Source organism: Sciurus vulgaris (genome assembly GCF_902686455.1).
Source record: "Sciurus vulgaris genome assembly, chromosome: 8".
Taxonomy (NCBI): domain Eukaryota; kingdom Metazoa; phylum Chordata; class Mammalia; order Rodentia; family Sciuridae; genus Sciurus; species Sciurus vulgaris.
Genome location: NC_136468.1, coordinates 146,758,583 through 146,774,976, shown reverse-complemented (window position 1 = coordinate 146,774,976; position 16,394 = coordinate 146,758,583). Strand labels below are relative to the sequence as shown.

Below are 16,394 nucleotides of genomic sequence, written 5' to 3'. Positions count from 1 at the left end.
ATTTAACAATTTATGCAAACCAATAGAAAATGGGAGACCTGGCTGGCAGTGTGGTGCACGCCTGTAATCCCAGTATTTTGGGAGGCTGAGGCAGGAGGATTACAAGTACAATGCCAGCCTCAACAACTCAGCAAGACTCTAACTCAAAATAAAAAATAAAAAAGGAGTTGGGGGTGTAGCTCCGTGGTAAAATGCCCCTGGGTTTGAGCCCCAGCACCCTAGACAAAGGAGTGGGTTCTGCAGTGAACTCACTGCAGAGCCTGTGGAGCTGACAGTCTAGAAGGGACAATCATTAAAGATTTGAAAACAGGGGGCTGATCCATTCCTAGATTCTTCTGTTCTCCTCAGACAGAATCATGAAGGTGCTTCCCAAGTGTCTCTGAACAAGAATTAGCTCTACGGAGAAGGTCATTTTACATGCACCCTACCACATGGCTCTGTCACCGTGCAGTCTCCTCTCACTCCTGCAACCCAATCTTTGAGTAAAAGAACTTTAACTTATTAGTTCCATGGGGCAAGAGTCTTAAAACTTTTTTTTTTTTTCACACTCTGTTGCTTAGGGCCCCACTAAATTGCTGAGGCTGGCTTTGAACTTGTCATCCACCTGCCTCAGCCTCCAGAGCCGCTGGGATTACAGGTGTGCGCCATTGCACCTGGCTTACCTTCTAAACTCTTTGGATGTCATTTGTATGCACACTGCACTTAAGAGCTATTAATTCAAATATACAGAAGTGAAGTTCTTGAAACGGGGGTCCGGATCCCACTACGAACACCTTCCTCTGTGAGCCACCTCAACCCCAGGGGAGTTCCTGATCTCCCTTCCCTTCAGGAGTAGGAGTTCCAGAGACATCTGGATGTCATAATTTGACCCCACAAATAGGACACTGCACTGAGAGGTGGAGGTGAGACGACCTATTGAAGCTGGCATCGGAAACCAAACTACTGAGGCTCCACTCCTGTCCTTGAGGGAGCTCAGCCAGACAAACTCTTCGCTCTCGCTGATTACCTCTATAACTTGAAACATCATATACAAGATAGGGACAGATGCCAGGTCTAAAGGGTCAATTGGGAGGTCGGCCTTGGCAGCAACAATAGCAGGCAGGCAGCCTGGCCAGAGCAGGTGGTCTGTGTAGGGAGCAGGCTAAGGCCACCAGCAAGTGTTGATTCCTGCTCAAGGGGCCTTACCCAGAGGTAACATGGGCTGCAGCCCAGTTGGGGTCCAGGGTGATTCTGGGATGCCACTGGAGCAGGAGACAGCTGCCTACTCTGGGACAGCTAACATATCCCCTGCTGTTGCTGCTGAACCACAAAGGGAAGGCATTTCTCCCCTCCATGGCTGGTGGTCCTCCTCCCCACCTGCCCTGAGAAACAGCAGCAGAGGTAAAAGGAAGAATAAAGCCAGTTTCAGGGCACTGGTGCAACTCAAACCAAACCAACTGACACTTATTCAAAACAATGGCGGCTTTGTCAGGAGATTGCAACAGCCCAAGAAGAGGCAGTTGAAAAACCTGCCCTCCCCACCCATGACTACCCTCCAGTCCCCATGACTTTGAGATATCATGTTAAAAAGAAGGAAAAGAGTTGGGCACAGAGGGGCACGCCTGTAATCCCAGCAGCTCAGGAGGCTGAGGCAAAAGGATCACAAATTCAAGGACAGCCTCGGCAACTTAGCAAGGCCCTAAGCAACTTAGTGAGACCCTATCTCAAAAATAAATAAATAAAAAATTAAAGTTAAAATATGTAAAAAGGCTGGGCACCAAGCATGGTGGCACACGCCTATAATCCTAGCAGCTCGGGAGGCCAAGGTAGGAGGATTGTGAGTTCAAAGCCAGCCTCAGCAACTTAATGAGGCTCCAAGCAACTCAGTGAGACCCTGTCTCTAAATAAAATACAAAAAAAGGGCTGGGGATGTGACTTAGTGGTTGAGTGCCCCTGGGTTCATTTGCCAGAACCAAAAAAAAAAAAAAAAAAAAAAGACTGGGGATGCACCCCTGGGTTCAATCCAAAAAAAGAAAAAAAGAAGGAAATGAAATTATACACATAAACCAACATCAGCCAATGCATGTGATGCAAGAGAAGGTCACCAGCTGCCCTTCAGAGACGACACATCACTAGAGCCACCTGTTGTGCAGCAGGGATCTCCTACCCAGGAGCCAGGGCTCCCGGGACATGTCTAAATCTCACTGATGAATTTCCAGTGATCCCAGCCAACAAAGAACAAAGGGTTGAAACATCAAGTATTCTATGGGCTACAGTGTCAAGTTCCAGTCACTTGGGAGGGAAGCACTTAAGACCTTGATGTGAGCTACCAAGTTGAGATGGTTACACGCTATCTCTCCAAGACCCTAAAAGTGGCTACCCAGGGTCTTCTAGGACAGGATTCAGGATACTCCCTATGCAGAAGAACTAGAGGCTCGGGAGAGAGCAGGTTCCAGTATTTCTCACGCCACACCCTGCCCTCCTCACTTCATCCTCACTTTCCAATCCGGGCAATCTCCTGCACTCCACTGACACACCCAGAGCTCCAAGGAGCCAGCAGCAGGCACAACAACAAAGGTAAGCAAACAAACTTATCAGGTGAAGAGCAGCTGGCTACACACAGGCCACACCAGCCAGCTCCGCTGTAATCTACGGTCTGTGGTAAGCTACTGAGAAGGATCTGGAGGGGCCCTTGCATAGCACAGGTGAGTTTTGCCTGCCTGCTCGCTCTCAGCTACTGTGCAAGGACAATGCCAAGGATAAGCCAGAGCTGATAACTGGGTTTTTGGTTGCTGTGAGGGCAGGCTTTCCTATGGGCACTGCCTCTGCCAAGGTTTCACAGTAGGGGAAAAACATGAATTCTAAAACTAACAGGAGGCCCGGGATGTAGCTCAGTGCAGAGCGTGTGCTTAGAAAGTGTGAAGACCTGGGCTTGGGCCCCAGCACCATGAAAAACAAAAACCAAAACACCAACAAAAACACTCCAAACTAAATGGAAACAGATGGTCCAATGGACGGGACTACCCCAAAAGAACATGGAGCTAGAAGTCCAACCTACGGGTTCCTCAGTAAGCGGTCTGGGCAAGAATGTGAAAGGCAGACACAGACGCCTAGGGCTCCAAGGCTCTGCACTGGGACCCCACCATCACACAGGACAGGCTAAACATAACCAAATTCCTTGTATCTTCAATCACCAGCCCCCTGCCTAGCACTCAGCTGACAGAGCAGGAGGCAGGACAGACAGGACCACAGAAGCCCCCTCAAGTGAGGAAGGCTGCCAAAACCAGAGATCAGTCTGCATCTCAGAACTCCACCTAACAAAGTTTTTAAACCATGTTTCAGAGTGAGTCAGCCCTTCCTTCCATGGTCCTTCCTCAGTCCAGTTCCTAAGTCGCAGGAACAGCACTCGACACTGTGGGAGCTCACCACTGAGCATCCGCAATCTACCCTTCAGAAGCCCTCCCCCTCCTGACTGGAACAAAAGGTCAAGGGAAGCCAGGCACAGTGGCGCACGCCTGTAATCCCAGCAGCTCGAGACAGGGGGATTGAGAGTTCAAAGCCAGCCTCAGCAAGTCCTGTCTCCAAATAAAATACAAAACAGGGCTGGGGAGGTGGTTCAGTGGTTGAGAGCCCCCAAGTTCAATCCCCAGTACCCAAAAAAAGGCCAAGGGACAGCATTCACCACCAGCACCACTGTGATTACTGCCTAAGGATTCTGACAGCTGGCAAAGCACACACAGGCTCCTGTTGGCAGCTACCAACTGTCTTCTGTCCCCTGCCCCTCTGCAGGGAAACACAGGAAGCTTTCAAATAAGCAGTCAGGGCACCAGAACAAGGCCACCGTTCAGCTCTCTGCCTCCTCACCACGGTTCCTGCACACACCTACCTGGTGTGGCCATATGAGGTGCTGCCTCTTTTCCTAGAGTCCTAAAATGTTCTCAGGGCTAGGCTAGGGTTGTAGCCCAGTGGTACAGCGCTTGCCTGGCATGTGTGAGGCACTGGGTTCGATTCTCGGCACCGCATATAAATAAAGAAAATGAAGGCCCATCAACAATTAAAGAAAAAAAACTTAAAAAAATTTTTAAAATAAAATAAAATAAAATGTTCTTAGGGCAAATTATTCTGTCAGGAAGGAGGAAGAGGCAGAGGGACCTTTGGAGAAAGGAGCCAGCCTGGAGTTTGCAAACAGAACAGGGGCCCAGAAACCTGAAGTTCCAAAAAACACCGTGGAAGTCATTCTCCAGGGTCAACAGAGGGTTAAATAAACAGCTCGCACAATGAGATATGGTTCAGCAACTAAAAACACTGCACATGAGTATTTTGGAACTTGGAAAGATGTTCACAATCTCTTAAATGGAAAACAAAATATACTCGCCATGCCAAAAATAATTTTAAAACAAGGTTTGGAAGGATAAACACGAGGGAATTGACAGGTTATCTCTGGGTGTTGTGATTTTTCTTCTTCTTTTAGCTTTATTTGTATTTTCTAATTTTCTATCATAAAAATGCAGTTTAAAAGGAAAAGGTTCATTTTATTTTATTTTTTAATATTTTTAGTTGCAGTGGACGAAATACCTTTATTTAACTTATTTTTTTTTAATGTGGTGCTGAGGATCAAACCCAATGTTTCACACGTATTAGGCAAGCGCTCTACCACTGGGCCACAATCCCAGTCCCTCATTTTATTTTCAATGTTAAAAAATACTACGGACATAGAGAAATAATGACAAATAAAATCTGGAAGGAGACCTGGAAAGCAAAGCCAAACTCTAAAAAGTAAGAATCGAAGCTTAGAAGGATTCACCAACTTTTCAGTGAACATGTCTCAGCAGAGGAAATACTGTATCTCCAATAAATATAAATTCCGTTTTACTCTGGTTTAGAAGCAGAAGTAATGCATTTGTGAACCATAAGGCTGTTTGCCAACACCTTTATAAATCACATCAAAAAGAGACAAACAGAGGCGAAATCTGGTGGCTGTGTGTGAGGTGGGTGTGTAGGTGGGGTCTCTTAGTGGCACCCACTATTAGGCTACCACACACACACACACACACACACCCAAAGCAATAAAATGAGCAGGTTAGCAACTTCAAACGGGAGGCAAGAAAGAGGCCCACTCCATCCAGAAGCTGTAATTTTGTTTGAACTGTAACCAGATCAACTGCTTGAAGTCCAACTTTTTGCCACGCTCCCCAAACTCAGAATCACCCTATGAAAACAGCACCATTCTAGTCAAGTATGGTGGTAAGGCTGAGGGATAGTAATTCAAGAAGGAATGTAAGGCTAAGATTAACCTAGAGTACAAGAATTTCACAAAGCAAGAGTAAACCCTTCCTCCCTGGGAAAAGAGCATTTAGAATCCTGGTCCTCCTTATAACAAAGAGCCACTGTCTTTGAGGAGCATGAAGACTTATGGAGAGAGTCTCAGATTTGGTATTCAGAGGCTTCAGCCCAGATGCTCACAGTGGCCACACCTGTAATCCCAGCTACTTGGGAGGCTGAGACAGGAGGATCTTGACTTTGAGGTTTGTATGGGTAACACAGTGAAACTCTGTGTCAAAATAAAAAGGGCTGGGGATATAGCCCAGTGCTAGAGTACCCCTCCATTCAATTCCCAGTAAAAGAGATGGAGGGGTGATTATGGTCTTGTGACCTTAAACAAAGCTGCACCAAGAAGGTATATATAGCAGTGAGAACACCTAAAAAATGTCCTTGTGCCAGAGCTGACCTTTGGCTCACAGCACAGTATCTTTATCTCTCTCTCTCTCTTTTTCCCCCCACTTTCCACATTTCACTACCTTCATCTCTTAGGCGAGGCTCACTTTACACCAAATCCAACCTTAAATTACAAACAGAACCAAATTTAAAAGTAGAGTTCACATAAAAATTCAGATTTCTGGGGCTGGGAGTAGTCTAACTCAGTGGTATGAGGCCCCGAATTCAATCTCCAGTACCCCTCATCCCCCAAAATCGAGCTGTTCAAACATGCCAGATATTCTAACACTGGGCTCACATTCCCAAATAGCAAGAGTCACCCGGAGGTGGGTGAGGGCTGCCTTCTCAGGCAAACTGCGGTGCACCGCGCTAGACCACTCCCTAGTGCCTTCCCATCACCAAGGCCAAGTCAATTACAGTTTACACTCAGATGGTTTTCATAATAAACATTTCTCTGTAACTATAACTTTATCAAAAATAAGAAAACAAACAATAAGAAAGGGCCTCTTGGGCTTACAGATGGCCCACTTTATTTCCTGGTCCTTGTGGGCATTTACATGTAACCCTGACCCAGAAAAAGCAATGTTAAGAGGAGAAAGGTCTTAACAGGAAAACTTTACAGAGGGTAATTTGGCAAGCTCTGGTGCAAATGCAGATAGCAATTCCCAAGCCACTTTTGATCTAGGAGGAAGGCTCAGAGAAGGTCACTTTCCCCAACTATTCCTACATTTACTGTAGGGAATGGAAGATACAGAATCATGTTCTAGACACTGACGTATTTAGGATTCTTCGGATCATCTGGTACTGCATTTTCCAAGTCAGATTCCCTAAAGATAATGTTGAAAATCTGAATTGTTTTAAATATTTCGAAAAAAGAATAAAAGCTATGTTGAGATATAATTTACGTACCATAAACATCACCCTTTAAAAATTGTTCAATAGGGCTGGGGTTGTGGCTCAGTGGTACAGCGCTTGCCTAGAATGCATAAGGCCCTGGGTTCGGAGTCTCAGCACCACATAAAAATAAAAAATAAAAGTACTGTGTCCACCTACAACTAAAAAAAAAAAAAAAAAGTGTTCAATAGTTTTTGGTATATTCACACCAGCACCACTTTTAGAACATTTCATCATTTCTTCAAATATATGTACCCTTGCTGTGTCCAGGGGCACAAGCCTGTAATCCCAGCATCTCGGGTAACTGCGGAAGGAGGATCACAAGTTCAAGGCCAACTTCTGATACTTAGCAAGGCCCTAAGTTACTCAGTGAGGCCCTGTCTCAAAATTTAAAAAAAAGGGGGGTGGGCTGGGGATGCGGCTCAGTGGTAAAGCATCCCAGTATCAAAAAGAGGAAAAAGAAATAAAACAGAAAGGAAAAAAAGTATTCAGGGGGCTGGGGATGTAGGTCAGTGGTACAGTGCTTGCCTTATATGTGTAAGACCTGGGTTTCAATACCCAACGCCACAAAATTGTAACAAAACAAAAATGTTAGCAGGGACTATCCATTCTCTCCTCTCTCAGGTCCCCCAGCAACCACGTTGTCTCTATGGAGCTTCCTCTCTAGACAGCTCGTATCAATGGTGTCACAATACGTGGGCCTTCTGTGTCTGGCTTCTTTCACTCCCTATGTTTTCAAGGTGCATTCATGTTGTAGCCATGTGTCAGAGCTTCATTTCAAGTTGTTTTCAGTTTTTTGCTTTTGTTTTAGTTTTTGTGGTGCTGGGGATCAAACCCAGAGCTTCATGCATGCTACCCAAGTGCTCTATCATTGAGTGACAGCCCCAGTCCTTCAATATTTTTAAAGTATAGATTTCTCTGATTGAATCACAATGATCATTCGTTAAATACATGCAGTTTTTCTCATTTCTCTAGCATGTTATGAACATTTTCAAACATACTGGAAAGTTGAAAGAATTATCCAATGAACACTCATGTAACCACCACCTGGATTCCGTATTCACATGCTGACATACTTCATTTGTCCCTAATTCATCAGTCCCTCCATCAATCCATCTTATTTTATTTAAGCAGTGGTTCTCAGTGTGGTTCTCACAGGGTACCTACAACCCTTCTAGGAGTCCATGATATCAAAACTATTTTCAAAGTAATACAAGAAGTTTGTAGTCTTTTTTACACTCATTCACTGCAGAGTATGCGGTGCAGCTTTCCAGACAAGTAGTTAAAGTTTGCTTGGAATTTTTTTTTTTTTTTTTTTTTTGCGGTGCTGAGGATCGAACCTAGGGCCTTGTGATTGCAAGGCAAACACTCTATCAACTGAGCTATCTCCCCAGCCCGCTTGGGATTTTTTGGTACTGAGGATTGAAGCCAGGGTGCTCACTGAGCCACATACCCAGGCCTTTTTATTTTTTAGTTTGAGACAGGGTCTCACTGAGTTCCTTAGGACCTCACTAAATTACTGAGGCTGGCCTCAAATTCACCTGCCTCAGTTTCTGGAGCCACTGGGATTACAGGTGTGCACCACCATGCCTGGCTAATGAGTTTATTTTTTAAATGCTTAATAAATACTTCAAGTTTTTTTCAGATTTGGCTTCTAAGATGATAAATATAAATAGATAAAATCTGCCAGGCACAGTGGTGCAGGCCTACATTCTCAGGTGCTCAAGAGAGAGGCAGGAAGGTTGCAAGATTGAGGCCAGCTTCGGCACTTTCATGAGGCCCAGTCTCAAAATAAAAATGAGGGGCTGGGGAGACAGCTCAGTCAGTAGAGTGCTTGCAAGCACAAGGCCCTGGGTTCGATCCCAGCACCCAAAAAAAAGAAAAGAAAAGAAAAGAAAAGGGCTGGGGATGTAGCTTAGTGAGTAAAACATTTGCTCACTGACTCTCCCACTGAAGTGTAGGTTCCATGAGGGGAAATGACAAATCTGTCTTATCTACAACTGTGGCCCAACAGCTTACCTGTGCCTGGCACACAAGAGGTCCAATGAATAAGCGTTGGGGGAATAAGCCGCTACACCAAGACCACAGCCAGACTCATGCTGTGGCTCGCGAGCCTCGCTCAGAGAGGGAGCCTCCCTCAAACGTCTGAACTGGAGACTACAGGGCTAATGTAATTAGACGACTGGCAAAGAGCACTGGTGATGACAGGAAGCTCCGAGTGAGGTCCGCAGGTGAACACACAGGCCCCAGGGAGCTCAAGGTGGCAGACAGAAGCTCCCATAAGCAGAGCAGCAGATAGGAGAAACAGCAGCAGGCGAGAGCGCCAGCAGGCAGCAGGAGTGAGATCGCCAGGAAAGCGGTGTCTAGAGGAGCCGAGGACAGCATGGTGGTCCATCGCAAAGAGGAGCATTGCCCCTGCTGACCACTAAGGCCACCAGGCACCAGCACCAGTCTCCACTGCCTTCCAGTAGTTCTCTGAGTCCTGGAATTGGTGTGACATGACCAGCACCCTCCCTGATCCTTGCTTTTTGTTTTGTTTTTCTGGTACCAAGGACTGAATCCAGGGGCACTTAACCACTGAGCCACATCCCCAGCCTTTTGACTTTTTATTTTGAAATATGGTCTTGTTAAATTGTGGAGGCTGGCTTTGAACTTGCGATCCTCCTGCCTCAGTCTCCCAAATTGCTGGAATTTACAGGCATGTGCCACTGTGCCCAGCCTTATCTGTTTAATAAACCCCTATCCTAAAGGCATGCAGCCTAAAAAGCCCTGTCTAAAACACAGTCCTGGGCTGGGGAGATAGCTCAGTTGGTAGAGTGCTTGCCTTGCAAGCACAAGGCCCTGGGTTCAGTCCCCAGCACTACAAAATCAATCAATCAATCAATCAGTCACAGTCCTGGGACCTGGAATTCTAACCACAGACCAGGGATCTCCACTAAAAGACAGAAAATAATCACTGGAGACACAGGACATCTAGACTGCACATTTTATACCCAAGAGGTTATTCAATTTCCAGGAAGGGGCTAGATGCCATGGCACTCTCCTGCAATCCCAGCAATTTGGGAGGATGAAGCAGGAGGATCACAGGTTGAAGGCTTGCCTAGGCAACTTAGCAAGACCCTGTCTCAAAATAAAGAATAAAGGGCTGGGGATGAAGCTAAGTGGTAAAGTACCCTGGGTTCAATCTCCAGTATAAAAAAAAAATTCTGAGGAAGGGGTGCTCATGATCTGAATTTTTCATCAGCTACTATAGGAATCCTTCAAAATAAATCATATTGGGGCTGGGACGAAGCTCCATGGCAGAACACTTGCCTAGCACACACTGAGGTCCTAGTTCAGATCCCCAGCATTCCCCCCCCCCCAAAAAAAGGTCTATTGACTTTCTCCATAAAACCCTCTTATGAGAATTATACCAAGCAGGGAATAAACAACGACACTATCCACTTTATAGACTTTTCTTTGACCAGGGTCCTCCTATTGCTAGAGCCCCCTGAACTGGAGCCCAATGTACTCAGCATAATCAATATAATCCTGGGTGGGTTCTCCGATGGGGGAAAAGGAGTTAAAAGACTTTGTACCATGGTTGTATGCTTATGTTTCCCCAAGAAACTTTTGAGTCAGGTGCCACAGCACACATCTGTAATCCCTACTACTCAAGAGGCTGAGGTAGAACTGAAGTCTGAAGTCAGCCTAGCTTACAACAAAAAAATTTTTAAAAAGACTGAGGAACTAAGGATGCAGTTCATGGTAGAGCACCCTGGGTTCAGTTCAATCCATGACCAAAAAAAAAAAAAAAAAAAAAAAAAAAACCATAAAAAGAATCTACAACATAGCAGCTGCTCAGTTAGTAAGAATCTTCAAAAAAAAAAAAAAAAAGAATCTTCTTCTCTTGCCCTAGCAAATAACCCCTCTTACTTCTCTTCTTTTTTTAAAATATTTTTTTAGTTGCCAGTGGACCTTTATTTATTTGTATGCAGTGCTGAAAATAAAACCCAGCACCTCACGCTTGCTAGCCAAGCACTCTATCAGGGAGCCACAACCCCCGTCCCGCTCCAACCTCTTTACTCAGACTCTCCCCAATTATCACCCATTCTTTACCCTTTCATTGAGCTGGCAATTAACTATTCAAGCTCTACATAAAAATGGAAATCTGGTCCTCAACTACTGAAGGGTAGAAAGTAGGTAAGAAGAATAGTGGGACTTCCCATTGGGGAAGAGAATCCAAGGCTTCTGACAGTTAATACAGAGAAGGGGAGATAAGCACTGAATCTGATGTCGGCAAAACTGTCCCCACAGATGCTAGTTAGAGCAATGCACACATTCTCGGTACAGTGCAGACACTTCCTCAGGACTGCCATTAGACCTGGTTCACCTTGTCACAGTCCTTAATAACTGTTCTCTCACTGCCTGTGTCTGTCCCACAATTAGTCTTCTGTGAGCTCCTTTAGGGACTGGCATTTTCATCTCTGTAGCCACAAATCCCATCTCAGTGCTTGAGTGTGCAAACACACACACACACCTCTTTTTTTTTTTTTGGTGGTGGTGGTGGTACTGGGGATTGAACCCAGGGTCTTGCACATGCCAGGCAAGTGCTCTACCACTGACCTATATCCCCAACCTTTTTTTTTTTTTTTCTTTCTTTTTTTAAATGTTAAGACAGTCTTGCTAAGTTGTCCAGGCTAATCTCAAATGTGTGATCCTGTCTCAGCTTCCTAAGGTGCTGTGATTACAGACATGTGCTACTACATCCCCACCACCTTTTAGAAGGAGGCTCTTGCTATACTGCCCAGGCTGGTCTTCAACTCCTACACTCAAGGGATACTCCTGCCTCAGCCTCCAGAGTGCTAGGACCCCACAGTGCAGTTAGTGAACACTATCTAATAATTAAAGGTTAAAGACAGCACGAGAGAAGAAAAATACCTTATCTTGTTGTAGAAGCAGAGAGTAAAACTCAGCTGGGCATGGTGGTACACAACTGTGAACCCAGCTACTCAGAAGGCTGAGGTAGAAGGATGGCAAGTTTGAGGTCAGCCCCGAGAACTAAGCAAGATCCTGTCTAAAAATCAAAAGGGTTAGGGATGTAGCTCAGTGGTAGAATGTTTGCTCAGCATGCACAAGGGCCTGGTCAATTTCCAGTAACCCCCCCCCAAAAGAGGAGGAGGAGGAGGATCAAGAGGAAGAGGATGCTGCTTTGAAACTTAAAATTGTGGAGGACATAATGCTCTAAGTCTTTAGTTCTTGTTATTCCTCAAGTGTGGCCCAGGCTCCTTCCTTAGGCCATGAACAAAGGGTTACCACACAGGGCACACGTGTGGGGGCTACATCCTGGAAACTAACATACCTAGATTACTTTACAGTTCCTAGTAAAAATGTCTCCTTCAATATCCACTTAAGCAGAAAGCTGTTTTCCAGAAACTACCGTTTATCTTTAAATACATGAAAAGTATCTCCTACCTTCGGAAACTTCATACCAAGGCTCCTTGACAAGGAGTTAAAAGGTAGAAAAGTGAAACCAAAACTGATCCAAAAAGCTGCACACTAAATGTGTTCAGAATCTGTGTGGGGGATGCACATGTGTGACATTCCTTAAAATGTTAAGAGGGCAAGAACCATGAACTATGTTCTAGAGTGCATAGCTCCATTGTGGAGCCCTAGGAAGGACTCCGTCAAATCAAGAAGCTTCTGTTTAGTATTTGTTAGGCAGACATTTTAAAACTCCCCTAAAAGACATCAGTTAGATACATTATTTTTTTTTCCTGATTACAAGATGAGAAACTTGGGATTCTAGAAAATGTCAGTTGAATGAGAATGCAGAATTGAAATTCCATCATGCCCCACCTGCTACAATCAGACTGGTAAACCTCTTCCCTATCACTTGCCAAGTACCAGGCACCTTCACAGACGTATCTCAGTTAATACTCATTTCCACCCTGCAGAAAAGTTCTATCCACCACATTCCAGAGCAGCAGACAGGAAGATTTAGGAAAGTAAAGCCACCTGTAGCTCTCCCATGTCTTCTACCACCTAAATTTTGCCTAAGGTAGAGGCAATTTCTTCCCCTCCAAGATATCCCAATAATTGAACATATATTTTAGGACCAAATCAAGACATTTTGCCATAGGGCTACTTAGCATCACAGAATGAGTGGCCATGGCTTTTAAAGCCAGTTGCAAAGAAACTGGAATCCCCTTCGCAGTCACCAGGCAGGCTTTGCTCACAGTCTCCTATCCCCAAATACCATATCCTCCCGACCAATGTCAGTCCTAGCCAGACTTCAGGAGTTGAAGCCTTTGCTTGTTCGGGAACAGATCATGTTCATGATCCCTAGACCACTTCTCAGAACTGGGTGAAAAATAACCGCAACTTCCCCTGCACTTGGTTCCTCCCCAAAGACTCTTGAACCTCAGCTGGAAACAGCTGGGAGGCAGCAGTTAACAGGAAGCAAAAAAAAAAAAAAAAAAAAAAGAAAAGAAAAGAAAAAGCACAGAGTGTACCAGGGAGAATTAGGCAGCTAGAACCAAGACGCCAGGGGACAGCAGGACGCTGAAGTTAGAAAGAACCAAGACAGAAACAGTCACACAGAAGAGCAGTTTCAACTGATCTTCCTCTCAGTTGAAGTAAAGAAAAAAAAAAACAGGAAAAGCAGTAAAGGCTCTGACCCCACTGAACAGGAAGTCAGACCACCTCTGAAGAGAGCCTCTTTCCTCCCTGGCCCCCACCTCAACCTTACTTCTCTGAAAGTTACCTGGTCATTGTGGCAGAAGAGCTGAGTTCAAAAACTCTTCTCCCCAGCTTTTCGGTCAATCTCTACCAAAATTCCACAATGACCACTAAACTCAGGAAGGTCAAACTGAGCCTCACACAGAGACAAAGAGCATCTTCATGAGAAATTAGTAAGCAGATCCCAGCAGGGGACCTTGGGCAGTGAATAGACCTAGGGTGGCAGTAGACCTCAGGCACAAGGGACAGCAATAAAAGCAAGAGAGCCGAGGGCTAGAAGCTCTGGAAAGCAAGGTAAGCTCCAAACTAGTGGTGCATTCTGCAATCAAGAAAGGTAACTGAGCAGTGGCCAGTTGCCAAAATATTTTTGAAAGAAATGAAAAAAAAAGCCATTACTGAAATTCTTTGGTGTTATTTAATAAGCCTTTAGGTTATCCAAACAAAGGGCAAAGGGGAGACTAGCTTAATTTTCCTTTTGCTGAGCTGACGTAAGTGAGGCCTTCTAGCCTGCACCTCCTGTGACTCAAGCATCGTTCTTTCCCTGTACATGGTGAAGTTTATATTAAAGTAAAGAAGAGGATTAAGTTTTCTTAATAAAACACATTCCTGTCTTTCACCTCTGGTTTTGTTTGAAAAAGCTTTCTCATAGATCATGCTGTGGTCTAGTTGGGTTTAATTCCAATGGAAGTTCTCAAAATTTGAGACTGAAGGGTGCACAGGGCTACCACATCAATGCCATTTTTTTTTTTTTTTTAAAGCAGAACATCTTCCAGGCTCAGTGCCAGCTCAAACTGGCAAGACCTGAGAATCAGAGCAGAGACTGACCAATGTGCCACGTCAGGGGGATAGGATAAAAGCTACAGAACAATCCATCAGGGAAACCTTCATAAAAGCAAACAGGGGTGAGGGGCGTGTTTCAAAAACAAAGGAACAGGTAGACTAATCATTTATTCCAGAGGAGGAAAATGCCATTCAGAGCTAAGTAACTAGTATATTAAATTCAGGTAAAGAATGTTTTAACTTGGATTTATTCAGGGCTCACCACTCTTAAGAAAGAGAGGAAGAAGAAAAGGAAGGAAGGAAGGAAAAAGAAAGTCTTTTGTGCAGAAAGATTGCTTGAACCCAGGAGTTTGAGACCAGCCTGGTTGCATAGCAAGGCACTTTCTTAAAAAATAAATAAAGGAGAGGGAAATATTTGTGCTCTTCTACACTGTTAGTGGAGTCTCATAGGAAACTGCCTGTGCTGCCTGCAAAGCAGAACTAAGTGAGCCAGGGCCACTGCATTTACTAATGCTAGAAGCTCAACTCTGTAGGAATCCCATGGGGAGTTCTGTGCAGGGATGGACTGTTCAGGCCAAGGCAGCCAGGGCAAAGAAATTCTGTAATTGAGTGAGAAGTCACCTGAAGCAAAGGTCTAACACATAACCTGGGGAAGGGAGAGAAGAGTGGAAAGACTTTTTAACCCTTGAAAGCCAGGTATTTCTGTGACTTTGGAAAAAGAGATTTCTGCCCAGAGCCAAATCCACACGTCAGGATGGTATCTGGGATGTGTGCCCTAAACACTGACATCTCCCTCATATAATGTTTCAGGGACACCCAGAAAACCCTTCTACTTGCCAGGAGGACAGACTGCACTTCCAACAGCTGTGGATCCAAAAGTCTTCCTAGGAGCACCTAGGGCCCTCCCCAAGGGCCACCCAACAAATGGGTTGCAAAGCGGCCCAGCCTCCAGGTACATGGCCAACACCAAAAGTAGCTAACATTAACGGAGCACCTAACTGTGTAAGGCGCTGTAATAAGCACCTTACCCATCTCAAACCCTCCCCACAATAGCCCCCTGGAGGCAGATGACTGTCATCCCCTCTTTATAAAGGAGGAAGCAGGTTCCGAGGTGTTACACAATCATTAAACCGTGGAGTCAGCGCCCCAGACACCCTGGACAGGTGGTCCTAATCACCCGCTGGGTATTGCTGGAAACACACAAAGAGTTTGGGGGAAGGCGTCGACAGACTGGGCACACAAGGTGCAGCCTTCCCACCAGGGATCTTGCCGGAGATCGGTGGCTCCCGGGACACTGGAGGGGAGGGCCTGGATGGGGAATGTGAAGGCGGAAGAACCCGAGCAGTGATGACAGGGGAGGCGGCCAGGCCCGCGGCGCCTCTCCCGACGTTGGGACCCCCTCCCAAAGGGAGACCAGAGGAAAAGCGTGAAGCCAAAGAGACCCCCGGCGGCCCAGCGCTCCGCGCTCGTTTTGTCTAAGGGAGGCCCGGTGGAGAGACCGGGCCCAGCCGGGTCCGCGAGGGTCGCCGGCTCCCACCTGTAGGCCAGGGTCATGCACTCGAAGAGCTTGGTGAGCGAGGCGTCGATGGACAGGTGGCAGGAGCTGGTCTTGCCGAAGCTGTAGGTCTGGCACGTCTGCTTGTTGACCGTGTCGAAATCGTAGCCCTTCTTGGGCGGGTGCTCGCGGTGCGGCGACGACACCATGAAGTGGCCGCTGTGGATGATCTGCTGGGGGCGCGGAGGCTCCTCGCGGCCCGGCCCGGCCCGGGGCGGCAGTGGCGCAGCGCTCGCGTGGGCTCGGGCCGAGGTGGCCGCGCCGGAGGCGGGTGGAGGGGACGGCTCATCCGTGTCCGAGTCGTCGTCGTCCTCGGGCACCTGGGGCTTGAGCAGCACCGAACGGACCCGGCTGCGGGGTCGGCGCGGGGAACACATGAAGACGTCGGCGGCCATGAGGGAGGCCCACCCGCGGGCATCCCCCGGGGTCCGGACGACGCGGGACTGCGAGGCTGAGGGGCGCCGGCCCAGCCCGCGCGCGGACCGTTCGCGAGCGCGCGGCGGGGCGGGAGGGGGAGGGCACCGACCCCGCGTGACGTCACTGGCGCGCCTCGGCCAATCGGAGGCCCGCGTCGGCCTCTTAAAGGCGCAAGGGCACTTTTCCTTATCTAGGAGGACAAAAAAAAAAAGAAAAGAGGCCACGCCTCTCTGCCCCGCCCCTCGCCGCCCCCACCCCTCCGGGCAGGCCGGGGAGCAGCGGGACGCAGGGGCTGGGCCGCGCCCCTTGAGGGTGTTTTGGCCTAACAGAGGCC

The 16,394-nt window shown here is 46.8% G+C and overlaps 1 protein-coding gene across 3 annotated transcripts in view; it reads right to left on the bottom strand.

Moving 5' to 3' along the window:
* MLXIP (MLX interacting protein) overlaps nt 1–16,168 on the bottom strand; it is a 48,642-nt gene extending 32,474 nt beyond the window's left edge. Inside the window, exon 1 of one of the 3 annotated variants that reach the window (XR_013765457.1) lies at nt 15,626–16,168. Coding sequence is in view for 2 of the 3 variants with exons in the window: in XM_079149523.1 (XP_079005649.1) it covers nt 15,626–16,038 (413 nt within the window). In the remaining variant the exon portion in view is untranslated. The remainder of the gene's footprint in view (nt 1–15,625) is intronic. The other 2 variants (XM_079149523.1, XM_079149524.1) reach the window with 2 other exon arrangements.
* Nucleotides 16,169–16,394: the final 226 nt, after the last annotated feature.